The following is a 26,513-nucleotide window of genomic DNA, read 5'->3' as shown; positions in this document are numbered from 1 at the left end:
AGCTAAGTAATTTATAGCCCCCTAAGCAGACACCTCTAGCGTAGGTACTAAGTATAGCTAGCTTAGCACAAAGGATCTATATAAAGTCCCCTAAGCTAATAGGGCTCTAAACTTCTAAACTAATACTAGAACTAAACTTTAGTATAGGAGATAAAGGATCTGTATAGGTTATAGATTAGGGTCTTACTACCTAAGATAGTAGTAATCTAACTTACTTTAACGCTATAATAGGTAGCTCCTAGGAAAGACCTAGAGGGGAGAGTGCTATTAGTAGGTTATTCTATAAGAGCACAGAGATAGGTAAGGGCACCCTATCTAGCTCTTATAGGGGTGGTAAGTAGAGCTCCTACCTACCTACTTTAGGACTAGATTCTGTATCTCCTGCAGATCCCTTATAAGCGGCACCTAGAGCTCCTAGAAGAAGTAGAAAACTGCAAGTTAAAGGACTGCCACTAACGCGTATTAGTAAGCAAGCTTAGGGATAGGACCCTAATAAACTACTAGGAGGCTCTATAAGTATAGGGATATATATAGTAATAGATCTATTAGATATAGATCTAATTAAAAATCCCTTATATAACCTTATAGTATATCCTAAACTAAACGCTATAATCCACGCTATAATTATAGTAGTAATAGGGAGCAAATCTCCTAAAAACCCTAAAAGAAATACGCACTAGGACACTCTATAAAAAGAGCTAAAATAATAGAAGGATCTCTATAACTACTAAATAGGACAACAATTTAGAGATATAGTATATAAAGAAATTAATACTCTACTAAAAGCTAGTACCTAGGAGTAGATTAATAGGCTAAATACAGGAGAGCGTCTACTCCTACTTAAATAGGTGTTTACATATAAGCTTAATTAGGATAGATACTTAATTAAGTGTAAAACAAGGATAGTAGTAAGAGGAGATCTATAGCCTACTAACTTAATTTATTTAAGCTACGCAGCTACCTTAGTAGCTTAAACCTTTAGGACTGTAATAGCTCTTAGAGCTAAGTTTATCCTTAAGATATATTAATATAACATTATTAGAGCTTTCCTTAATAGCTTAAGGGATTAACACCTAATAGTTATCTATAAGCTACCTAAAGGATATTAAGTGCCTAGGAAGTCTATTAAGCTTAAATAAGCTCTATATAGATTAAAAGACTTACTATTATTATAGTATAATAAGCTCTTAACTACACTCTAAGAAAATAAGCTTATTACTTCTAAAGAGGAGCTATGCCTATTCTTTAATAGAGATTATAGTATCTTGTTAATATTCTATATAGACAATATCCTATCGCTCTATTACTAAAACTACGCAAGCTAAGCTCACAAAGTTATCCAAGCTCTAAAGCAAAGATATACTATAGAAGAAAAGGGACCTATAAGCTAGTTTCTAGGGGTTAGAGTAATCTAGGATAGAAATAGACAGTTAATAACGCTTGTTTATAATAAATACATTAACAAGATTATAAAGAAATTTAATCTACTAGAGATAGGAAAATTCCCTACTATACTACTATTAAGTAAAGATATTAAAAAGAGCACTAGAGAAGCCACTAAAAAGGAGATTAAGGACTATTAGGAGCGCGTTAGATTAATTCTTTACACCTTAACTATAGTGCGCCCTAATATTGCCTACGCGGCCTCCTAGCTCTCCTAATACCTTACTAACCTATCTAAATAACACTTTAATGCAGTTAATTAAGTAATTGTCTATCTATACTACACTTAATACTAATTAATCTAATATAGGAATAGGGATCCTAATAAGCTTATAATATATAGTAATAAGTTATACGCTAATAATATTAATACTTAGCAATTATTATATAGATACCTAATTACACTCTTTAGAGGACCTATTATTTAAAATATAGCTTAATACGCAACTGTTACTACCTTAACTACTAAGCTAGAGCTCCTTGCGCTTAAGTAAGTAAGTAAAGAAGCAATAGTGTTAAAACGCTTTTTAACTAAAATACACCTTACTTTAGATACTACCTAGATAATTAATTATAATAATTAATAAACTATTAGGTTAGTAGTAGGTAATAATAAAAGGATTACTACTAAGCTACGCTATATAGATATTTAAAACATATAGTTAAGATAAGAGTATATAAAGGGATCTTTCTATATTACCTACCTACCTACTAGTTATATACTAGCTAATAGGCTTACTAAAAACCTAACTATATAATAATTTATAAGGTTTAGGGAGCACCTAAAGTTATATTATAGTAGAGTATAGATTATAGAGTATTAATTAAAGTAAGGTAGTATATATAATCTATTAATATATAATATAAGAATAACTAACTATAGCCTACCTCTTTATTATTAACTAGGTAGCTTCCCTAAGAAGCTTTATTACTCACGTAAAGCGTGCCTTAGAGTCTATAGGGAGCTACCTAGATTACCCTAACCTAGGATCTATAGGGGGAACCTTAGAGGAGCTAGAGTCCTTATCTTCTAATAAGGAGCTCTAGGCGCCCTTAGCTACAGCAGCAGCCTTGCGCGCAAGCTTAGTAGTAGTAGTAGTAGCTTTTACTAGCTCCTACTACTTAGCCTTACTCTCCTTAAGGAGCACTAAGACCCTCTACTTTTTATCCTTAAGAAGGTCTTAGCTTTTACCTACCTACTTCCTTACTAGGAAGGATAGCGCAGAGTATTAGGCAAGCTTAGGGCTATTAGTTTATTACTATAGATCTTACTAAGTATTATAAAGGAAAACTTCTTATATAGATTATATATATTAGGATATAGCTATACCTAGAGAAGCACTACTAGTACTAAGTCCCTCTACTAGAAGAGTTATAGCACTTACTATTAGACTTATTAAAGAATATAGAGCGTAGATAATTTAAATAAGTTTTAGTATAATAAATACTAGGCTCTCTATAGTAGGAGGATCTTAGGGTCTCCTTAGGAGCTAAAGAGGGAGCAGGAGAAGGAGTAGGGGTATTAGGTAGGGTCTAGGGAGGAGCAGGAGCTAGAGTTAGAGCTAGAGGGGTAAGAGCTAAGGCAGGAGCGCCCTTCTTTATCTTCTTAATCTTAGCTATAGTAGTAGTAGCTATATACTTAGCTACTACACGCTCTATAATAGCCTAACACTTAGTAGTAGTATACTCTTCTTTAGTAGTAGTAGCTTTAGTAATAGTAGCTTTAGTAGTATAAGAGGTAATAAGGGTAGTATAAGTAGAGTAAGTATAAGTAGTAGATTTTAACTTTAACTAAGATATAAGTTAGTAAGGATATAAATATAGTTTAGATCTTTAGGGTTATATAATCTTATAATTTAAGCTATAGTAAAGATTATAGTTAGGTAGATAGAGTTATAGAGCTTAGTCTAGATAATATCTAAGCGTGTAAGCGTAGGCTAAATAAGGAAGGCGCGCTAGTTAGTATTTATAGGGTAAGCTAATTTAACCCTTTAGATATATAATACTCTAATTAGCTACACTACCTACTAACTATAAGCGTAACTATAATAATAAAAGATCTACCTATACTTAAGAGGTGTGTTATAGGAGGGATATTAACTAGATTATAGAGTACCTTAATCTAATTAATCCTAGTTAAATACCCCTATATAACCTACTATCTAATTAACTGCTAGCTTACTACTAAGTGCCTAATAAAAAGCAGGAGCTCTAGTAAGGAAGGTTTACTAATTATTTACCTTCTAGTAAGGGTAGCTAAAGCTCTATATATATAAGTCCGATCGTAGTAGATATAATCTAATAATCCATCTGCCAAATTATTCCTAACCTTAGTGATCTAGATTTCCACAGAACTTTTATAGTAGGGTGCTAAAATAAGTATATAAACACCACGCGCGTGTACTACTTAATATATAGGCCTGTTATAAATTAGGAAGGAATATAAAGATATAATAATAAACCCTAAAATATATAGTAATAAAAGCCTAATATAGATTATAGAGGACAAAGATATAACCTTAAACCCCTAGAGAGACTATTTTACAATAGCTTATAGGGAAGGTTAGGGGTATATAAAGGGCTTAGGCTTATGCCTAAGCCTAGACCTAACACAAGATAGACTAAGTCTAATACTACTACTAAGCGAACACGCTACACACCTATAAAAAGGCGTAGAGGGCATACCTGTCCTTTAAGATACTAAATACTATTATTAACGCTTATTGCATTCTCCCTTAAGGCCAGTCCATAACACTTAGCTTTATTACTCTGTTCCTACTAACGCGCATTAGCCACGTCCTAATATAGGCCTACTATCTTTTGCCTTAACAGTATTAATTATTAGCACCACCTATTTTCTAACTTTTCTCTGCCCCCCTTATACTAGGAGAAATGTCCTCTTGGTTGCCTGCTGCTAGGCCCTCCCCTTCACCAAAGGTTAAGGGTTTAATCCCCTTAGGCTTCGCCATTTGAACTATTAGGGAGAGTAACCTATTTAAACAAGGAGAGGTAGGAGGGGCTAGGTTCAAATAGTAATAATCCTATAGTAGAAGATATGAATTTCATGTAGGATTATAAGAGAAAAGTTGATATTGTAGAGTTAAAGTAAAGTCTCTAGGAGTAATGCTATTCTATCCTCTAATCCTTCATGCCTTTATACCATTTAACCCGCCTAACCTTTTAGGCTAAGCCTCGTTTTCTCCTATACACCCCGTGCCACTGCACAATATAGGCTATATTATCTACAATAGTATTTTTAGTAGTAGCTAGAGATAAGAAATAATAGTAGAGCTAGAGGTATTAATTAGTACTAGTATTATAAGCAGGATTTAAAGCTATTACTATACCTATACGCCTACTAAATTTTGTAATAGACTAGCTATATTATATATATTATTAAGGATAACGCCTTACTATATACTAAAGCTAAGAGGTTCTTAGAGGCTAAGATTACCTAGTATAGTAGCTAGATTAAAACTATAGTATAGCCCTTTATATTACTAGATCTTAACTATATTAAATAAATCTAGGATTACTTAAAGGATCTATTTAAAATCTTTATAGCTTACTACTATAGAGTCTTATTATAATAATATATTAAAGATTAGATTATAGAGGTATAGTAGTAGCTACTATAGTTAGTAATTAATATAGAGACATATAGCTTTTAGGCAAAGCTCTATAAAGTAATAGATAATTAAGGTAAGAAAAACTTCTATAGTTAGTAAAGCAGAATCTATTAAAATTACTATAAAATTTAACTACATACGCTCTTTATTGTATAGTGTTGATTGTCGCAACAATAGGTGGCAACTGGTGGCAAACCACGTGACTTCTGGACTACCCGAGCGCATGAGTAGATGGTGTGTGTGACTTCCTCGGTAAGAATAAGGAAAGCGTGGCAGCTCCACATAACGCCAACTGCCAATTCAATGCATGCTGCATAGATGACTGCTAAATATATTCTATTGGGAACACTTGAGCACCGTTACCACTGCTGGACGTATCATCAGTGAAGCGAAGCTATCGGAGAAGGGGCTATTGTTGCAGCATCAAACTGCCATACATTTCACGCAACTAAATCGAGACCTGAACCTAGTTCAAGACTGCACTGATAACAAAGACAATTACGACCAGTCTAGATAGATCTAGAAGTATTGAAACTGTCGGGAATACTCCCAAAGGATTTCGCCCACATATGATCAAACAAGCTTAGCCACATTGGCTGCATGCACTCATACATCGCGACCGTTCAAACCATGAGACAGCTAGCCGTATATTCAAGCCCTCATTTACTTTTACATTATAGCTGACTCACGGGGTTCAGATACTTCGAGCTGTAGTTTGCAAAGGGCACATAGGCAACACTAAAATTCATCATCTCATGTAATTCTCAGATATCGCTGACAATGCACAGGAGAATCTAGCTGGCAGCCATCGTGTGTCTTGATATACTCTCCAGCAGAGCATTCTAATGCTTCATTTGCCATGCAACGTGACAACGAAGCCGACCGGACACTGCAACGCACCACAGCACCCATGCTTAGTCGATTCAACGTTTACCTACTCAAAAATTACTATAAACTACTATTTAACCCATAACGGGATGTTAATCTTAATTTGACTTCTTACTTACGCGTACGATTTACTTAAAAAGATATCGCCTTATTATGACTTTAGTCTACAATTTAAGTTCTAGCTTACTCATGAGATTGTCTGGATTGAGATATGCCTTGTAGAGATTCTGGCCTGCAAGATTTACTTCTTGCTTACTCGGAGTCGCAAGACCTTATGATTCAGAAATTGGCGTAAACTCTAGCCTTCTTTTTAGATTTAGACAATTATGGCTATATTATCAATTGGTAACTACAGTTATTACTTAGTGCACTTAGTGTAGTGTGTATACAGCCTGATTATTGCGAGTAATATAGAAAGTAACGCGGTCTTCTACTAGCATATTTAGGGTGGCAAATGGATTCGGGATACCCAGCGATGGGTTTGGGTTAGGTTATAGGCTAGGTTAGGTAGGTATAGGTTGGGTAGGGGTTATCACGTGACATAACCCAACCCGTACCCAACCCATACCCATGTACCACCCTAAGCATATGTTCTTCTTACATCGTCTCAATACGCCAAGTAGCCCTGCTTTATCATGGAAGAAATCAAGAAAATGACTTACAGTCTTTGCTACGCACATCGTTTGTGAGGAGAATAATTTCTAATCCTCTTAAGCTTTCTAGAACGTCCCGATGTAAGCTTCTACCTAATCTGTGACAAGCGTAAATGTTAAACTGTATTCTACAGAATCAAACGCAACCCTCTAGCAAACGATCTAGACCCCGAAGATCCAAGTTGCATAACCTTATGGGCCATCAAAAAAAACCAATGACCGTTGAAACCAGGCTACGAGTAGCCAGCTCGTTCGCTTGAATCTTGCGCCACGAGACTCCTTTCAAAACGTGCCATTATGGCATCCTTAACTGTGTACCAGTGCTGAACATATAAGGCAACAAGAGCCCGTCGCATACCCCCGCCTCAGGACTCTGAGCACTACATCGAGACAGTTCTTCTATCAATCTTTATACTTTGCTACTTTGCAAGCTAAGCTAAATCTTTTCTTCATTCTCCATTATTAGAATGCATTTCACGACAATTTTATCTGCCTTAACATTGGCTTCAGGCGTCCTAACATCTCCCATGCCATCTGATCTAGAGGCTCGCGCTGTGGTACCTCATGACTCTCTGAACCCAATTCGCAGCCGTATCCAAGGAGGAGCCATTGGTCGTGCCATCACCATGTTCCAGCCTCTGTTACACCGCGCTCACGGTTGCGAAGTTTACACCGCCGTTGACGATAGCGGAAATATCAGGTAAGTTTATGACAAACAATCAAATTTCGTGCGCTCACGTATCTCGTTTGCAGTGGAGGTCTTCAGGACTCTGGCAATGTTAGAGGTGGATGCCGTGATACAAGCAAGGGCCAGACCTACGTTCGAGCAGCCTGGCACAGGGGTAAGTTCGCTATTATGTACGCATGGTACTGGCCCAAGGACCATCCAGCCTCTGGAAGACTCGTAGGTGGCCACCGTCACGACTGGGAGAGTGTCGTCGTCTGGCTTGACAACCCGGCAAACCCCCAACCCCGTCTTCTCGGTGCCGCTGCATCGGCTCATGGAAATTACAAGCGCAACTCGAACCCCAACAAGCAGGGAAATAATGTGAAAGTGGAGATATTTATCAAAAGTCCCGACAACCACGCCCTGCAGTTTACGAACACGGTGGGTCGCACCTTTTGGATCAACGACTGGGATACTATGCCCAACGCTGCGAAGCACGCTCTAGGAAACGCAAGATCGTTCGGTGAGGCAAATGTGCCTTTCAGACCCGATAACTTCTTTAGGAACCTAGACGAAGCCTTCCTCTAGATATGTGCTCAAAACATCCCACAGTTCTATAGGAGCTTCCAGTCGTTACCGAAGCTTTTAATATCACTAGGCAAATATATATTATGCTCTTAGTCAGGAATAGCGCGAACTCCTCGACGAAGATACTGTATTCCCCGAGGCCCCCTTTACAAAAAACATGACATGAGCTATGCATTGAGCCTGACCCTTACCCTAGTCTTTGTAAATTTTGTGAAATGTCGTTGCGGTGAAGTTTAAAAATGAAGAAAAACTATTTGAAAATCACGCTTCCTGAATCACAGTCCTCTTAACTCCAGCGCCTTATTCAATGCCTGCTGGAACACATCGATGTTCTCTTGCCTTAAAATGGTGAAATGCGTTCCTTGCACAGCATGATATCGGAGTGGTCCCTGGGAATCCTCATGGTCGACATCAATCTGCCCGGCACCTGCAACGTGAGATTTCCACGTTGCGAGCCAATCATGACGCCATTCATGATCGGTGCATTCATATTGTGGCAGCGGTGGTACCCAGAACACATCATACTTGGATACCAATCCTGTGGGTACATAAGATCTCGTGATTTCCTGCATATTACTGTTGATTCTTTGCCAGGCCTCCACCTTAGGAATGGAAAGATCGAGACTTTCGAGAGTTCCGTCCGGGAATCTGGCAAAGATTTCCTGTGTAAACTTTTCATCCGGGACATTCTCCATCTCCTTTTCCCACTGCAGAGCAGTTTCCAGTTCTACGAGCTGGAAGAAGTGGAGTAAGTCAATGATGAAATTTCGGGGCTTCGCGCGCACTTGAATTCGTGTCAGGTTCGCAGGGTTGTCGATCCCGCCACAAAAAGCGACTTGCTCACCGGCTGCTTCAAGCCTCTTTCCGAGCTCAAAAGCTAGCATCCCGCCGAAACATAAACCGAGTAATAGATATGGGCCCTTTGTTTGATGTTTTCGAATTCCCGAAATGTAGGTGTCGAGCATCTCGCCTAAGGTGTCGAATGGTGCTTCGTTCTTGTGAAACCCGCGCACTCGTAGTGCATAGACTGGTCGGTCCGGAAGGTATTTCAAGAGAATCAGCCATGTAAGGAACTCGCCGCCCCCAGGATGGCAGAGGATAATTGGGGCTTTCGAGCCGCTCGTGACCAATGGAACAATTGGGTCATACTCTGCCGTGATCGAGCCCAGCGATAAGAGCATATTGTCCATGTCGCCGATGGTGCGACAAGCCAGTAGCAGTGACATTGAAATCGATTCTTCGCGTTCCAGGACCTTTTCGAGCGCGGACTTTATCCGCAGAAACCCTAAGCTATCGATGTCAAGGTCGACGAGTGCTGTGTTCAGATGGAGCTGAGATAGCGTTAAACCAGTTTCGTCGCAGAGAACAGTCCCCAATGTCATTTGTAAAGGCGTTGTAAGCCCGGCCCCTTGTTGGATCTCGAACTGGGGCAACGTCTTCTTGAGTCTGAATTTGTCGAAGGAGCCAGCAAGGAATGCCTTCTTCAGCTTTGCGCGGGACAGTTTGCCGATAGTAGATTTAGGCAATTCTCGCCTTGGCAACGGAAGGACCATTGCTGGGCGTTTTCGGCAGAAACGTATAACAGCTTGATTTATCTGAGCAACAGTCTCTCGAAGCTCGGGCGTGTCGTTGACGTTGTCGTCCTTGGGGTTGAACAATATGACAATGTCCTCGCTGTCGGTTTCGGTTTGCTCAATCCAAACGGAAAAGGATGCTGTAAAACTCTTGTTCACTGCAGGAATGTTCGCAGATTCGATAGCATACTCCAATTCGAAGGAAGAGTAATTTTGACCGTTCAAGATCAAGACTTCCTTCGTGCGGCCAACTATAAGTAGGTTATTCCCATCATCCAACTTTCCAATATCCCCGGTGTCAAACCATCCATCTGTTGTCATACATGCGGCTGTTGCGGACTCATTGTTGAAGTAGCGTCTGAAAATGAGTGGACCTCTGATCTGGATTGCACCGGGTTTTCCTCTTTTGACTTCTATCCCACTTTCGTCGACCAATCGGAGTTCATGATCTGGTAGATGCTTCCCAGCAGATGCGAACACGTAGTTTCGCTCCGTGTCATATATTGGTGAATCGGCATTATAGAAAAGAGCCGAGCAGGTCTGGAGAATTATGAGTTTAGCATAATGTTAGAATGGGGAGAAAGGCGCATACCTCACTCAACCCGTAGCTTGCTTTGATGCTGCATTTTGGCGCTCCATAATACTGGAGGATCTTTTCTGCAGCTTCAAGCGTAGCTACCTTGTTTGCTTCGCCGCCACACATGATAACGCAGAGTTTACTAAAATCTAGACTCATCAGATTCCGTTCGCGGGGCTCCATATCGTTGATCGCGCGAACTGCAGCAGCGATAAAAAAGTTAGGTGCAAATGTATATGCGATATGAAAGTCGCTTAGGGCTTTCCAGAACCTGGCAGGACTCTGTACCAGATCCAGCGCAGGCACCATCACTTGATTTGCTCCGGCATAAAGAGCATGAAGATGGTTTTCGCAAAGAGCCGCGCTGTGATCGAAACCTTTGCGTCACTTGTCAGCAATCAGGTACCAGGAACAGTCGCCACTTGATAATACTTACTGACCCAAGACATGAATGTCTTACTCGAGTTCATTCCATGGAAACGACATTTCAATTCGCTGGAAGATACTAACTGTGTGTGCGTGTATTCTACGCCTTTCGAAAACCCTGTGCTGCCACTAGTGAAAAGGACTGTCGCGAGAGCATCCTCCCGGCCAGCTGGTTCGTTCATCGCCATTGGCTCGTCAGGGATGTCGATTTTCTCAACAACTTCCGCAGTCACTGTATTCATGCCAGGGACTAATCGAAATGGCTTCGCCAATTGCTTGGTAGTCAGGATGGTAGGCTTTTCGAAGAGCTTTTTGACGTTATCCAACTCCCCAGCAAGGGTGATCTCATTGCTTGACAATGGAGAGAGAAGTGCGGGTACACCACCTGCTACCACTGTAGACCAGAACCAAATCACATTGTTGCGGTGTGAGTTGAAGTACAGTACTGTGCACTCATTAGGAGTGACAGTCCCATGGGCGAGAAGTTTAGCCGCGTTGGACTTTGGACTCATTAGCATATTTGAACCGCATCTTGCGATGAGAGGCTTACCTTGGCCTGTGTGAGGAGTTCCGCATATGTCATAAAATCAGACTCTTGATCCCAGCCTTGATCTTTAAAGGCTATACCATTGTTTGGCCAGGATTTGGCAGCACGCTGCAGCAGTCCTAGCAAAGTTCTTGAATTATTAGAATCTCCCATCAAATCTGTTGGTTCAAAACCTTCTAAATGGGTTTGGGGATGAGCATCAGGTGGATAGTTCAGGTACGAAGGCATTACGGCAAAGTGTTTGCTTATCTGAGATCATTACTTCTACAAGTGATCGTCGATATTAAATATCACCCAAGTCCTTACGAACCAATTCCTAGATCGTGCTTTAGTGGTGACATTTTCCTCTTCCGGGAAGTGTAGGCGGTTGCAATCTGTCTAGCGTAAATATGTCACTGCAACTGTCAGGTCCACATGCGCATGGTCCAAATATGGCCCACCAATTTTAGCTAGCTTGTCCGAGAACGTTGATTCGAAAACGACCAACGAACCACGCCCCATTTTTGATTCGTTCACAGATTGTCACAGACCCAAAATGTCTGAAACCGGTATTATCGATGGGTAGAATGACTAGCGTCGAGTTTGCGATAACAAGTTCTTCATGCAATCGTACAGGACAATAGACTGAATCAAATTGCGCAGGCTGCTTCACGACGAATGTGTCGCTAACACACAAAAACAATCACTACCGAAAACATCTGATTTCAAGCCGAAAGGAAAGTCCGGAAGGCTACATAACTGTGATGTCATGAACTTTTCTACGTGACCAGACACTCGGGCAGGACAACAGATATTGACCACGCTTGCGACATAATGAGCTCGAAAACGGTTATACTGGTGCATAGGTATGATAATTGCAACAGTTACATTGCATTAAGATGGGAGTTTTCTTTTGAGATTCTGGTCAAGGTGTGAATGGCATCCAATAATATTCATGGGAATCCACTCAACTAGTACTTCAGGATTGATAGACAGAGCACCAAGCATTGCCTTATCATTTCACTTCCGTTTTCACCATGTGTTAGAAAGCAGTTTAACGATTGGTATTTCCTCTGGAAGTGTTTGTAGTTGATCGTCATTGGCATTCATATCATACCTTGAGACCACCTGGACACATTTACTAATCTGCCACTATATCTAACTTCGCATCTCCAATTCTTTTGTGGCCCCTGTTTCGTCTTAATACTTTTCAAGTCGGCAAGGTTTTCAGACACTTGACAAGGATTCACCAACCTTTCATAGAATGAACGTCCAGAAACCTCTCGATATTCTTATCTTCGGCACTGGAGGTAAGTCTTTGGTGCGCAAACATGATCCAGTATACTAAAAACCAAAATAGCTGTCGGTTCTACATTGGGGTGGAGGCTTGCCCAAAATCCACACACTAGACTGTCCGTTGTTTGCCGTTCAAATTATGAAGCTGTCAGGCAACAGCCAATTCAAATGAGAACTAGCATGTGGGGGAATGGTGCTTTCAAGCCTTTCCGTGTCGTTCGTTCGACGCGTGAGCTTCCAAGCATACCATTTGACTACATTGTTTGTACCAACAAGGTCATCGCTTCGGACCGCCTTTCGTTGGCCGATGAGCTGGCGCACGTCGTTTCCGCAAAAACAGCCCTTGTGTCAGCGCAAAATGGCGTTGGGGTCGAAGCACCGTTGCGAAGACTATTCCCTAGCAACACGATCCTGTCCGCTGTATGCTACATCAGCTGCTTACAGCCTATTTCTGGTGTTGTTCAACAAGTCTCCAGTATCCGCCCTCATGCCTTTCATGTCGGTACATATCAGACTACCGAGCGCGGTCCATCAGTGACAGATCAACAAAGACTAAAAGAGTTCGTTGCGATGGACGAGAAGTTCAAGGAAATCGATGATGTATGCGCTGAGCGTTGGACCAAACAGATTTTCAATGGAGCCTGGAACCCAATGACCGCTATCTCTGGTCTTGAAACTCATCAGCTATTAGCTTCGCCTCATATACGGATGGTACAAGAACTTGCTGAAGAGACGTTTAATGTTGCACTAAAAATGGGTGTAAGACTTCCGAAGAACCTACCAGACATGGCAATCGAATTAGCACGAGCAAACCCATCATTGGCGCCATCAATGTTGCAAGATGTGAGGAACAGGAAACCAGTGGAGGTGGACTCACTATGTGGTTAGTAATTACGAGAGCCGTTTTACAGAATATGTCGAACTAATCACTACCGCAGGCAATGTCATTCGGGATGCAGAAAAGGTTAACATCCCAGTCCCGACGGTTAGGACAGTGTATCACACACTCTTGGAAATGAACAAACAAATTCGGGATTCAACTGTGTCACGAAGGACCGAGAATGAAAGCAAGCTACGTGTGCAGCCCGACATCCATAGGCTGCTAGTTGCTTGAAGCAACTCTAGCAGCGCAGCTGCTCTGCAGGGGGGTCGTAACAGGTTGACAAAATTTGATTTTCGAAATTTGACATAGGTTCACAACAAAACCTTTCTCGTCACTTATGACACTTGTGCAACTTTTGGAAGAACACGCAAACATGATAACCGCTAGAGATTCAATTTGGTGTTAAAATTGAATGCTGAATGACCAATGTCAACGGAGAGTCTTTAAGAGAGAATCGTAAATATTGCGTAGGCTATGCCAAATAAAGGTGAAAGAGAAAGACCCGTTGTAGTACTCTGGACGCAATGTCTGCGGAACAAACAGAATCTGCGCCGATCATCTCCGGTCGCCCAGAGATTGTGCTATGTGAGGAAGCCGAGCATTTTAACAATCATGGTTGAACACGGCCAGTGCTCCCTTGCCTTGCGCAGGAAGCCTTCCGGCTCATCGGGCAGCTTTCTGCAACCACCAGCCATTTTTACAGTTACATTGTCCCCAGTTTGAACCCACCCTTGACCTGCTTTTGAAAAATGCCATTCTTATCGTATTGTTCGGCCACATTTTTCAACCTCACTAAACTTTCATTGCCATAGCCTGCGAGAACGTTCTGCCAGCTGCCTGCATAATTCATGTAAACATGCGGATCAGCTACACCTTCGCTGATCGCAATGCGATCTACTGCAGTAGTGAGAATCTGGAGAGCCTGCTGAAGCGCTTCCGTGACGGTGGGATCGTCATATTGAAAGGCTAAGCCAATGTTAATGAGTCCTTGTTCAGGCTTTGACAACGGATCGAATCCAAGACTATTAGGGTTCTCCTTGGTTGCAGCTGCTGGAACAGATTGGATCGAGCACGCAATGGTGAGATTTGCGGACGCGTACTCATCTGTCAGTGCAAGCGACACATTTCGGAATAGAGTATGAATGCGGAAGAGAATTGTAGGCGATATAGCGAAAGTGGTGGTTGACCAGTGCATACTAGCGTACGGTTTCATCAGCATCGGTTGTGCAAGACCGATCAGTGATTATCTGCTAAGAATGCAAACGGGATCCTACTCACTAGTACGATTTGAAGATTGGAGACAGCCTTTCGCTTGCGAATCCACCAGGCGTATCGGTACGTATCGAGTTGAAAATCTGTGGCTCTATCTTGGCAAATACTTCAAGAGTACTCCCGTTTACACTCTCTGGACGCGAATGGTACATAGCAATGTCTGATGTGAACGTACGAAGGGCAGCATCGTAAACGAAGCCGAAAGTGAACATGGCATATGGATCGAACTTTCCTGGCTCCTTGAAAGCAGTAAGCGTATCGAGGAGCTGTTTGTCACTGGCATCGGTATAGATGACAATGCCACCCCACATCTTTCCTTGTGAGAATGTTCTCAAGTCAAAGCGGGTGACGACACCAAAATTGTTTTGACCGCCTTTCAACGACGTGAAGAGATCGGGATGTGACGTTGCATTGGCGTCGACAATTGCTCCAGTAGAAAGAACAACCTCAAAGTTGATGACGGAGTCGCATGCCCATCCTCGCTCAGGAGAGAAGAAACCTATTCCTCCTTTGTATCCTCGCAGTTAGCGATGGAACACGATCAACCATTTGTGGGATAGGGTACCTCCGGTTAAGAATCCGCCAACTCCAACGAGGCCATTCCTACCACCTTGCACGGTTAGGCTGTAGAGGTCAAGAGCGTCGTAGACGCTTTGCCATCTTGTCCCAGGACCAACTGTCACAATATTTTCTGAATGTCGGAGTTCCACCGTGTTCATAAGACTGAGATCGATAGTAATTCCCTCCTTAATGTCTGCGAAGCCTGTTTTATAGTTAGAGTATGATAGACTGGGGGCTGAAGATTGACCTACCTCTATTCGTGTTGTGCCCTCCACTGCGAATGGCAAACTCAACTGAATTGGACTGACTTAGTATCTTGACAATGGCCGCAACTTCCTTGGTGTTTTCTGGATGAGCAACACAGGTTGGCCGTAACCGCGTCCCTATGTAAGCATATGAGGAGATTGAGTCCTCATACTGCTGGTTCCCTGGGAAAGATAATTTTCCTGGGAGGTATGAAATGAGGGCCGCGCACGCCTGGCTAGCATCACTCGAGCTGGCTGTTACAGAACAACTACAGAGCAACAGACAGATGAGACGTCGTAAGAAGGGCATTTGGAAGAAAGAGCTGAGTGAGCATAAGAGATGCAGAAACCTTCTTGGATGTGAAGTCTTAAAAGGCCAGATCATGCGAAAATGAAGGGCGATGAATGTAGCAGTTGGAATGCTGTATTGTTAGATCACATTCATGGATCTACATCTGGAACTACACTTAGATCACACCTGTTTCGATGCTTCGATGCTGCGATACCCAAACCAAGAGGTCGCTCTGACCACCTTAATGTCTGGTTTCTAGTGCATGTTCATAGCGTGTGTGTGTTCTGTTATGGTCATGCACCCTAAGGGTACCGAGGCTGCGCGCGTTATGCACCAGTTCGCGTAGCGCACGCCCCAACACCACAACACCATAATCGCGATATCTACATATTGTGGGAAAGTCATTTCCTGCTAGGAAACGACTCTAAAGAGGACTATGTGCTACTAGCGTGTGGTAGGAAATAACCATGCCAGGAAAATTAAAACCTAAAACCTGTTTCCTGTAACGCCTACTACCTAAAACCTTTTTCCTATAACCCCTACCTAAAACCTATTTCCTATAAACCTATACTTAAAACCTATTTGCTATAAACCTATACCTAAAATCTATTTCTGCAGAAATTTAGATCACTAAGGTTAGGAATAATTTAGTAGATAGATTATTAGATTATATCTACTACAATAGGACTTGTTACAACATAGGTAGGTAGGGCATCTAAAAGGTATCCTATATAACTTAAAGGCATATAGGAGTGCGCGTCTATATAGAAAAGGATAAGATTCTATGGAAATCTAGATTACTAAGGTTAGGAATAATTTAGGAGATAGATTATTAGATTATATCTACTACAATTGGACTTATATATATAGAGCTTTAGCTACCCTTACTAGAAGGTAAATAATTAGTAAACCTTCCTTACTAGAGCTCCTGCTTTTTATTAGGCACTTAGCAGTAAGCTAGCAGTTAATTAGATAGTAGGTTATATAGGGGTATTAATTAGGATTAATTAGATTAAGATACTCTATAATCTAGTTAATATCCCTCCTATAACACACCCCCTAGGTATAAGTAGATGTTTTATTATTATAGTTACACTTATAGTTAGTAGGTAGTATAGCTAATTAGAGTGTTATATATCTAAAGGGTTAAATTAGCTTACCCTTTAGATACTAACTAGTACGCCTTCCTTATTTAGCCTATACTTATATACTTAGATATTAGCTAGACTAAGCTTTATAACTCTATCTACCTAACTATAATCTTTACTATAGCTTAAATTATAAGATTATATAACCCTAAAGATCTAAACTATATTTATATCCTTACTAACTTATATCTTAGTTAAAGTTAAAATCTACTACTTATACTTACTCTACCTATACTACCCTTATTACCTCTTATACTACTAAAGCTACTATTACTAAAGCTACTACTACTAAAGAAGAGTATACTACTACTAAGCGTTAGGCTATTATAGAGCGTATAGTAGCTAAGTATATAGCTACTACTACTATAGCTAAGATTAAGAAGATAAAGAAGGGCGCTCCTGCCTTAGCTCTTACCCCTCTAGCTCTAACTCTAGCTCCTGCTCCTCCCTAGACCCTACCTAATACCCCTACTCCTTCTCCTGCTCCCTCTTTAGCTCCTAAGGAGACCCTAAGATCCTCCTACTATAGAGAGCCTAGTATTTATTATACTAAAACTTATTTAAATTATCTACGCTCTATACTCTTTAATAAGTCTAATAGTAAGTGCTATAACTCTTCTAGTAAAGGGACTTAGTACTAGTAGTGCTTCTCTAGGTATAGCTATATCCTAATATATATAATCTATATAAGAAGTTTTCCTTTATAATACTTAGTAAGATCTATACTAATAAACTAATAGCCCTAAGCTTACCTAATACTCTACGCTATCCTTCCTAGTAAGGATATAGGTAGGTAAAAGCTAAGACCTTCTTAAGGATAAGAAGTAGAGGGTCTTAGTGCTCCTTAAGGAGAGTAAGGCTAAGTAGTAGGAGCTAGTAAAAGCTACTACTACTACTACTAAGCTTGCGCGTAAGGCTACTACTATAGCTAAGGGTGCCTAGAGCTCCTTATTAGAAGATAAGGACTCTAGCTCCTCTAAGGTTCCCCCTATAGATCCTAGGTAAGGGTAACCTAGGTAGCTCCCTATAGACTCTAAGGCACGCTTTACACGCGTAATAGATCTTCTTAGGGAAGCTACCTAGTTAATAATAGAGAGATAGGCTATAGTTAGTTATTCTTGTATTATATATTAATAGATTATATATACTACCTTACTTTAATTAATACTCTATAATCTATACTCTACTATAATATAACTTTAGGTGCTCCCTAAACCTTATAAATTATTATATAGTTAGGTTTTTAGTAAGCCTATTAGCTAGTATATTACTAGTAGGTAGATAGGTAATATAGAAAGATCCCTTTATATACTCTTATCTTAACTATATGTTTTAAATATCTATATAGCGTAGCGTAGTAGTAATCCCTTTATTATTACCTACTATAAACCTAATAGTTTATTAATTATTATAATTAATTACCTAGGTAGTATCTAAAGTAAGGTCTATTTTAGTTAAAAAGCGTTTTAACGCTATTACTTCTTTACTTACTTGCTTAAGCGCAAGGAGCTCTGCCTTAGTAGTTAAAGTGGTAATAGTTGCTTATTAAGCTGCCTTCTAAATAATAGGTCCTCTAAAGAGCGTGATTAGGTATCTATATAATAATTGCTAAGTATTAATATTATTAGCAAATAACGTATTACTATATATTATAAGCTTATTAGGATCCCTATTCCTATATTAGATTAATTAGTATTAAGTTTAGTATAGATAGATAATCACTTAATTAACCACATTAAAGTGTTATTTAGATAGGTTAGTAAGGTATTAGGAGAGCTAGGAGGCCGCGTAGGCAATATTAGGGCGCACTATAGTTAAGGTGTAAAGAATTAATCTAACGCGCTCCTAATAGTCCTTAATCTCCTTTTTAGTGGCTTCTCTAGTGCTCTTTTTAATATCTTTACTTAATAGTAGTGTAGTAGGGAATTTTCCTATCTCTAGTAGATTAAATTTCTTTATAATCTTGTTAATATATTTATTATAAACAAGCGTTATTAAATGTCTCTTTCTATCCTAGATTACTCTAACCCCTAGAAACTAGCTTATAGGTCCCTTTTCTTCTATAGTATATCTTTGCTTTAGAGCTTGGATAACTTTGTAAGCTTAGCTTGCGTAGTTTTAGTAATAGAGCGATAGGATATTGTCTATATAGAATATTAACAAGATACTATAATCTCTATTAAAGAATAGGCATGGCTCCTCTTTAGAAGTAATAAGCTTATTTTCTTAGAGTGTAGTTAAGAGCTTATTATACTATAATAATAGTAAGTCTTTTAATCTATATAGAGCTCGTTTAAGCTTAATAGACTTCCTAGGCACTTAATATCCTTTAGGTAGCTTATAGATAACTATTAGGTGTTAATCCCTTAAGCTATTAAGGAAAGCTCTAATAATATTATATTAATATATCTTAAGGATAAACTTAGCTCTAAGAGCTATTACAGTCCTAAAGGTTTAAGCTACTAAGGTAGCTGCGTAGCTTAAATAAATTAAGTTAGTAGGCTATAGATCTCCTCTTACTACTATCCTTGTTTTACACTTAATTAAGTATCTATCCTAATTAAGCTTATGTGTAAACACCTATTTAAGTAGGAGTAGACGCTCTCCTGTATTTAGCCTATTAATCTACTCCTAGGTACTAGCTTTTAGTAGAGTATTAATTTCTTTATATACTATATCTCTAAATTGTTGTCCTATTTAGTAGTTGTAGAGATCCTTCTATTATTTTAGCTCTTTTTATAGAGTGTCCTAGTGCGTATTTCTTTTAGGGTTTTTAGGAGATTTGCTCCCTATTACTACTATAATTATAGCGTGGATTATAGCGTTTAGTTTAGGATATACTATAAGGTTATATAAGGGATTTTTAATTAGATCTATATCTAATAGATCTATTACTATATATATCCCTATACTTATAGAGCCTCCTAGTAGTTTATTAGGGTCCTATCCCTAAGCTTGCTTACTAATACGTGTTAGTGGCAGTCCTTTAACTTGCAGTTTTCTACTTCTTCTAGGAGCTCTAGGTGCCGCTTATAAGGGATCTGCAGGAGATACAGAATCTAGTCCTAAAGTAGGTAGGTAGGAGCTCTACTTACCACCCCTATAAGAGCTAGATAGGGTGCCCTTACCTATCTCTGTGCTCTTATAGAATAACCTACTAATAGCACTCTCCCCTCTAGGTCTTTCCTAGGAGCTACCTATTATAGCGTTAAAGTAAGTTAGATTACTACTATCTTAGGTAGTAAGACCCTAATCTATAACCTATACAGATCCTTTATCTCCTATACTAAAGTTTAGTTCTAGTATTAGTTTAGGAGTTTAGAGCCCTATTAGCTTAGGGGACTTTATATAGATCCTTTGTGCTAAGCTAGCTATACTTAGTACCTACGCTAGAGGTGTCTGCTTAGGGGGCTATGAATTACTTAGCTAGCTAGCCTAATTATCTACCTCCTCTAGCTCTACCCTATTCCCTAGCTCCTGCGCTAGGTTTAGTCCTCCTTGCTTACTAGACTCCTTATATTGCTCTACTATAATACAAAGCTAATTAAAGATATTAAGCTCTTTATATACTTCTCCTATATTATAGATCTTATCTTTACTAATAATATTAACTATCTTTTAAGCCTCTAACTATTAAAGCTACTCTAGATCTTTCTCTTTGTAGAAAAGATCCTTATTAAAGGTAATATTCTGCGTTATAATAATCTAATTAAGAGAGGGGATCTATATCCTATATATATTAGATGCTCTATATCCTACTAGATATCTAATATAACCCTAAGGGTTCACCTTAAAAACCCTCTTATAACGCCTAGCTGCTTAATCTCTATTAAGGGGGTAAGCTTAACAGCTATAGGCGTATATTCTACTCTAATTAGGGTAGAGATTAGCAGTTGCCTCCCTTATCTGCTCTAGTTACTACTACCTAAAGTATCAGGTAAACTAATAATCTAGCACTTTATTAGGTAATATTATATTATAAGCATAGGACAGGCTTATATTATAGAGCTAAGTTGCTACTTTAATAATTTTAGGCTAGAGCTTTGTTAGTAGGTTAGCACTAATCCTTATTTTAATTGATTTTGTTATAATCTCCTGCCCTACTCTTTCTACTCCTCTATTAGGTTTATAGGTATATACAGGTAAGCTCTTAATTTTAATACTATTATTAGCTACCTAGATCTAAAAGCAAGATTTGCTACGCTAAGGGAGCGTTACAATATTATTATCTTGCATAATCTTAACTATGCTAAGCTTATATTAGTTAAGTATTAAGCTCTTAAAATTTTTAAACACCTGTATAATCTTATTAAGGTTTTTAGCTTATAGTAGATTAGTATAAAGCTTTCCTAAGTAGTTACACTTTAATACTAAGATCTATTGCTTATAAGCTATACCTGTTAGCATGTTAAATAGATCCTATAATACCTAGTAGTATAGACGTAGTGATCTTTCCCTTAGTTATCTTAATATAACCTGTTAGGCATGTGTAATAGCGTAGTACTTGCATTTGCTCCTAGGAGTTCCTTTAATCCTAATATTTATTGCTAACTTAACTAGAGCTTTAAGCGCCTTAGGTCCTAAATAGCCTAATTATTAGTGCTAAAGCTCCTTACTATTATATCTTAGGTAAGTTATCTAGGATTATTAGGGTTATTTAGGCACTATGCTTTAGATTATTAGATAAGGGGTAGAGGGCTTGTATTCTAGGAAAGTTAAGTTAAACTTGCGTAGTAACTTGGCTAATACAACGATCTTTTCTAATAATCTAAACCACAAGGTGGCATCTAGCCTAAGGAACTAAACTCCTGCTTTAAGCAATTAAGCTTCTAATATAATATTTACATAAAAACCTTCTACTAACACCACGTTAGTAAGCACTAAATCTTCTGTTTTTAGACCTCTTGGTTTATTAAGAGTATTAGGGATTACTCTAGTCCCTCTACCTAAGATTAGAAAAGCTTAAGTTCCTGCTTTAACTATCTTATATCTAACTAATCTAAATAAGCTTTCTTCTAGGTAGCTTATATTATTAACTAGGTGTACTACACCCCTATTGTTAAAGATAGTGCTTTTTAATAGAGCGTAAGCTTTAAAGTCTATAGTTAAATAGATCCTGTTTGTTTTCTCTGCTATTAACATAGGGTTAATTAGTGCCGCCTAGATACTACCTAGATAGGTGATCGCGCTTACCTTACTACTATAATCTTAATTAATAGGATAGGACTTAATTAGAGCTTTTCTTAACTCTTTAAATTTTTAATTCCTATTAATCTTTTTCTTAATCTCTAATTATTAAGTAGTAGTGAGCTTGTTACCTGTATTAGTCTAAGATTTAATAACGTTTTTGTATTTAGGAGGTTTCTATAGGTAGGATCTACTATATAGGTATAAAGACTCCTTCTTAGGTTAATTAGAAGGTAGAGCTCCTATTGTTGCAAACACTCTAGGACCCTTAGAGCTTAATCTTATGTTGTTTTCTTAGAGAAGTGATAAATAGATCTTAGCAACCTGTAGGAGGTTATAAGTTAGCTCTCCTATTACTAACTTTTTAATAATCCTTTAAAATATAGTTTAACCCTAATCTAGTAAGATCCTAGTAGATAGAGCTTTAAGATAATCCTGTACTATAAGCTGCCCTTTAATATTAGGAATGTTATATACCTTAGCTTGCGTATATAGGATTGTCTACTCCTTCTACTAGTAATTAGCGTCTTAGCTACTTATCTTTACCTTAGCAAGATAAGCTTTATACTATAATCTTGCTAGTGTTGCAGCGCTTAAATTAGTTAGCGCTAGGTTATTGCGGAGCACTTAGATAAGTGCTTAGAGGGTTACTCTTCCTTAATTAATAAGCTCTATATAGGCTAGGGTAAGGATCCCTTAATCTACTATATTGTTAACCTATATAAAAAGGTTCTAGATTACTAATAACTTTAATACCTAATCTAATAAGTAGGCTTAGTACTAAGCTATTTAGAGTTTGTACTGCTCGCTTGTTATATTAGATAGCGTGATACCTATTAGCATGTTAGGCTTAATAGGTTTATTCTTAAAGTGGTTTTTAACATCCTAAGTATTAGGGTCTACCTCTACCTAGATCCCTTTAGTTAGGGCATAGTATCTAAATTAAATATACTAGGTGGGCCAGTTGGTTAATCTAGTAAGTAGGGTATCCCCCTTTAGGATTTAGTCGCTTATAGTAGAAGAGTAATAAGTAAGCTTCTGCTTAAGAAATAGTATAAAGAAAGAGTAAAGCTTGCTAGCTTAGTGTCTAAGTTAAACAATACGCTTAAATAGATAGGACGATCTTTAATAAGGTAAAGCGCGAACCAGGCTTATAACTATAGAAATTTAGATTACTAAGGTTAGGAATAATTTAGGAGATAGATTATTAGATTATATCTACTACAATCAGACTTATATATATACAGCTTTAGCTACCCTTACTAGAAGGTAAATAATTAGTAAACCTTCCTTACTAGAGCTCCTGCTTTTTATTAGGCACTTGGTAGTGAGCTGGTAGTTGATTAGATAGTGGGTTACACAGGGGTATTGATTAGGATTGATTGGATTAAGATGCTCCGTGATCCGGTTGATATCCCTCCTGCAACAATACTTTAGTGTTAAAACTTAGGAAAAGATACGCTATAGGACAGGCGCAAGATTAGTAGGAGGAAGGCAGGAAGCGCGCTAGTCCTAAATAGGTATCTAAAGGGTGCGCTAATTTGACCCTTTAGATATACAACGCTCTAATTAGCTACACTAACTACCTACCTACGCGCAGATAAGTAATTATAATAAGGACAATAAGAAAGTAAAGGTGGAAGGGCAATAAACAAGTAAAGGTAGAAGGGTAATAAATAAGTAAAGGTAGAACAAAGTAAAGGTAGGAGAATAATAGGAACGCGCGAGTATAATAGGAAGGCACGCGTGTTCCTATATATATTCTACCTACGCTACTACTACTATAATAAACTATACTAAAAACTTTAGATATCTAATAAAACTACAAGTATCTAATAAAGCTACTACTAGAAGATCCTAAACAAAATAATAAGCCCTAAATAGTTATTAGAAGTCTAGAAAGGAAAGTAGCTAGTACTTAAGCTAGGCTTACTAGGATCCCTAATATTAACAGGTTCCCTACAGTCCCTAAGGTTAAGCCTATAACCTAGAGGGTTGCGGCTATAGCCTATAATACCTAGAAGTTTTGCACTAGACTATTAGCATACGTTATAATAGAGGAGTCTTTTAGCTATTAAAAAGTTAGACTTAGTTTAGCCTAAAGAGTTTAACGCGCAGACCTAGGCACTTTATAAAGGTATCCCTCTTCTATAGAAAGGAGGTGTAACTATAGGTAGCTAGATTAATAAGATGTGTGTGAGCACTATTATATAATAGAGGAATATCGCAGATAACTTTATAGGAGCACTAGGGGAGCACTTTAACAAAACTTTAGGATTAATAATAGTAGTAGGGAGCTTTATAGAGTCTAGCCTAGCACTTATATAGTTATATAGTAGTGTAGCTAATTTTAGGTTATAGTACCTATTTATAAAGGAAGTAGGTAATATATATAAAAAGCAACTTAATAAAATACGCTTAGTAATATAATATATCTACGCTAATTATACTAAATTTAGTTAGAAATACCTAAGCTAATTTACCCTATAGGTTAGTTAGACATATTAAGGATATATAGACGTAAGGTACCTCCTATATCACGTAGGTCTAGACTAGCTTGCTAGCTTCCTAAACTTAGAGGTATACTATAGAATATAGGGGTAAAACTAGTTAAAAGACAATTTTGTTAATATAACTAACTAGTATAGGGTCTAGGTTATAATTACTAAGCTAATAGGGAAGGTAGATACTATCTTAAAGGCTAAGGAGGAACTAGAAGATTATTTCTTATAATATATTAGGGTAATTATTTATTACTACGTAATAGGCCTATATACCCTACCTAGACTAACGATTAAAGGTATAAGCAACCCCTATAACTTTAACATGCGCTATATAGAAGAGGATAGTGCTTATGCTAAGATTTAGCTCCTAGTACTATAATAGTACAGGAAGTTAGAGAACTAGGTAGGGGTGCTACTTAGTATAATCCCCCCTAGTAAATAGATATAGAAAGAAGGTATAAGGCTATTAATAAACTATAGGATACTAGTGCTAAAAGAAATTAAAGATATTCTAGCTAGCTCTCTGTAAGGAAGTAGAGAAGTAGCTAAAAAGAAAGTAGAGGAGGAGAGGGTAATACAAGAGATTAAGAATCTAGGTTATAACTAGCTACCTAGGACTATATCCTACGCTAGGCGCGCCTAGACTATACTACTAGATAGGAGTGTAGTCTAGAATAGAGGACTATTAAGGTTAGGAAGTATAGCAAGGGAGTTATAAAGTTATAAGAAGAGGATAGAGAATATACTAGATACTACCCTAGAAGAAATTAAATTAGCTACCTATATCCTAGAGGAAGAATCCCTAGTAGAATTGCCTATACAAAGGATAACAAGAGCCTAAGGAAGACACGGTGCCTAGCTCTTAAAAAGGATAGGATAGAATATTTACTAGGAGTTTAGAATTATTAGCTAATATATAGTAGCAGGCCTATAACTATAAGATACTAATATAGAGGTAATAAATAAATTACGCAACTCTTTACCTAGACTACTTAAGGAACTTAACAAGACTCTAGACACTAAGATAATAATACTAGAAGAAGAGGGTATTACTAAAGATAAGCATACTATAGTTAAGAATAAAGCGCCCTATTAGTGCAAAAACTAACACTCCGCACTATAATTAATTGCTACTAGGATTAGGAGTAGCGCACTTAACAATACTAAGCGAAGGAAGCTAGTTAAAGTATAGTACTATAAAGTTACTAATTATAGCACTGTCTAGGACACTAAGGGGAGGATAGTGCAGGATTTAAATTAGGTATGCTTTAGCCACTTAAAGTTTATTACTAGCAAGATAGGGCTCTACACTTAGACTCTAAACGCAGAGGCAAGCAATAGATAGCTAAATATACTATACTATAAGCCTAGAGAATAGGGAAATTTATAAGCTAACCTAGTTACTATAGTAGCTTTTACTTAGCTATTTAACTAAGATTACACCTCTAAGGATTTGCAAGCTTATCGCTACTAGCTAAAGAAGATAGCACTAACAATTAACTAGGCCTAACTATAACAGGTAATAAGATTTAAGCAGAGTTACTAAGGCTTCTTATAGAAAGGAAGCATAACCCTAGACACCTTTACCTAGATCTATAAAGACCTAGAACTAGTAAGGATAGTAGATAAGTGCTTTAAGATATACAAATAGCACTTAAGGGAGATAAAGTAGGTAGCTAATTTAGGGTAGTGCAGGACTATATACTTAGTGCAGGACTATATACTACTTAATTATTTAATAGCTAGTATAAGGGGATGTAGGATACTAGCTCTAATATACTATAATCTAGGAAACTATAAACCTAATCTTATACCTATACTACACTAAGTACGCCTAGGTAGGAGACTAGATATTCTTTTGTTACGTGGACGTAAATCTTTCTAAGGCAGCGTAGTTAGGACAAGGGCTTAAGATAATCTAAGGCTTAGTTTCTTTTAATAATAAGGACTAAGATAACTATACTAAGCTCCTAATTAGATTTAAAGAAGTATAGAAGAATTAGGTAAATTAGATAGATAGAGGGTTAAGGAGGAACAAGAGGGCCTATATCTAGGCATAGGAAGATAGGGTGCACTAGCCTAAAGAGCTAAGGGAGAAGTACCCTATAGTAAGATAGGAGAAGGAAATCTATTAAAAACGATAGGCAAGGATTA

At 38.2% G+C, this 26,513-nt stretch overlaps 4 protein-coding genes across 4 annotated transcripts; 2 read left to right on the top strand and 2 right to left on the bottom strand.

The window, feature by feature from the left end:
* Nucleotides 1-7,080: 7,080 nt before the first annotated feature.
* On the top strand, nt 7,081-7,868 carry IAQ61_002087 (uncharacterized protein; the record flags this gene model as incomplete). The annotated part of the gene is made up of 2 exons (XM_003833912.2): nt 7,081-7,313; nt 7,367-7,868. The coding sequence occupies 2 exons, from the start codon at nt 7,081-7,083 to the stop codon at nt 7,866-7,868; spliced, it is 735 nt and encodes a 244-aa protein (XP_003833960.2).
* A 275-nt stretch (nt 7,869-8,143) lies between these two features.
* IAQ61_002086 (uncharacterized protein) lies at nt 8,144-11,220 on the bottom strand (the record flags this gene model as incomplete). Its single annotated transcript, XM_003833911.2, has 4 exons — nt 8,144-9,982; nt 10,035-10,396; nt 10,456-10,945; nt 10,996-11,220. 4 exons carry the CDS (start codon nt 11,218-11,220, stop codon nt 8,144-8,146), a joined length of 2,916 nt encoding a protein of 971 aa, XP_003833959.2.
* An 806-nt stretch (nt 11,221-12,026) lies between these two features.
* On the top strand, nt 12,027-13,531 carry IAQ61_002085 (uncharacterized protein). Its single transcript, XM_003833909.2, has 3 exons — nt 12,027-12,281; nt 12,332-13,150; nt 13,206-13,531. The coding sequence occupies exons 1-3, from the start codon at nt 12,236-12,238 to the stop codon at nt 13,379-13,381; spliced, it is 1,041 nt and encodes a 346-aa protein (XP_003833957.2). The 5' UTR covers nt 12,027-12,235; the 3' UTR covers nt 13,382-13,531.
* Nucleotides 13,532-13,853: 322 nt separating this feature from the next.
* Nucleotides 13,854-15,538, bottom strand: IAQ61_002084 (uncharacterized protein; the record flags this gene model as incomplete). The annotated part of the gene is made up of 4 exons (XM_066095397.1): nt 13,854-14,346; nt 14,429-14,930; nt 14,988-15,185; nt 15,235-15,538. 4 exons carry the CDS (start codon nt 15,536-15,538, stop codon nt 13,854-13,856), a joined length of 1,497 nt encoding a protein of 498 aa, XP_065954881.1.
* Between the last annotated feature and the right edge of the window lie 10,975 nt (nt 15,539-26,513).

Source organism: Plenodomus lingam, assembly GCF_022343315.1.
Source record: "Plenodomus lingam strain CAN1 chromosome Unknown contig_13, whole genome shotgun sequence".
In the NCBI taxonomy this organism is placed as follows: domain Eukaryota; kingdom Fungi; phylum Ascomycota; class Dothideomycetes; order Pleosporales; family Leptosphaeriaceae; genus Plenodomus; species Plenodomus lingam.
This window is presented reverse-complemented; position numbering and strand designations above follow the sequence as displayed.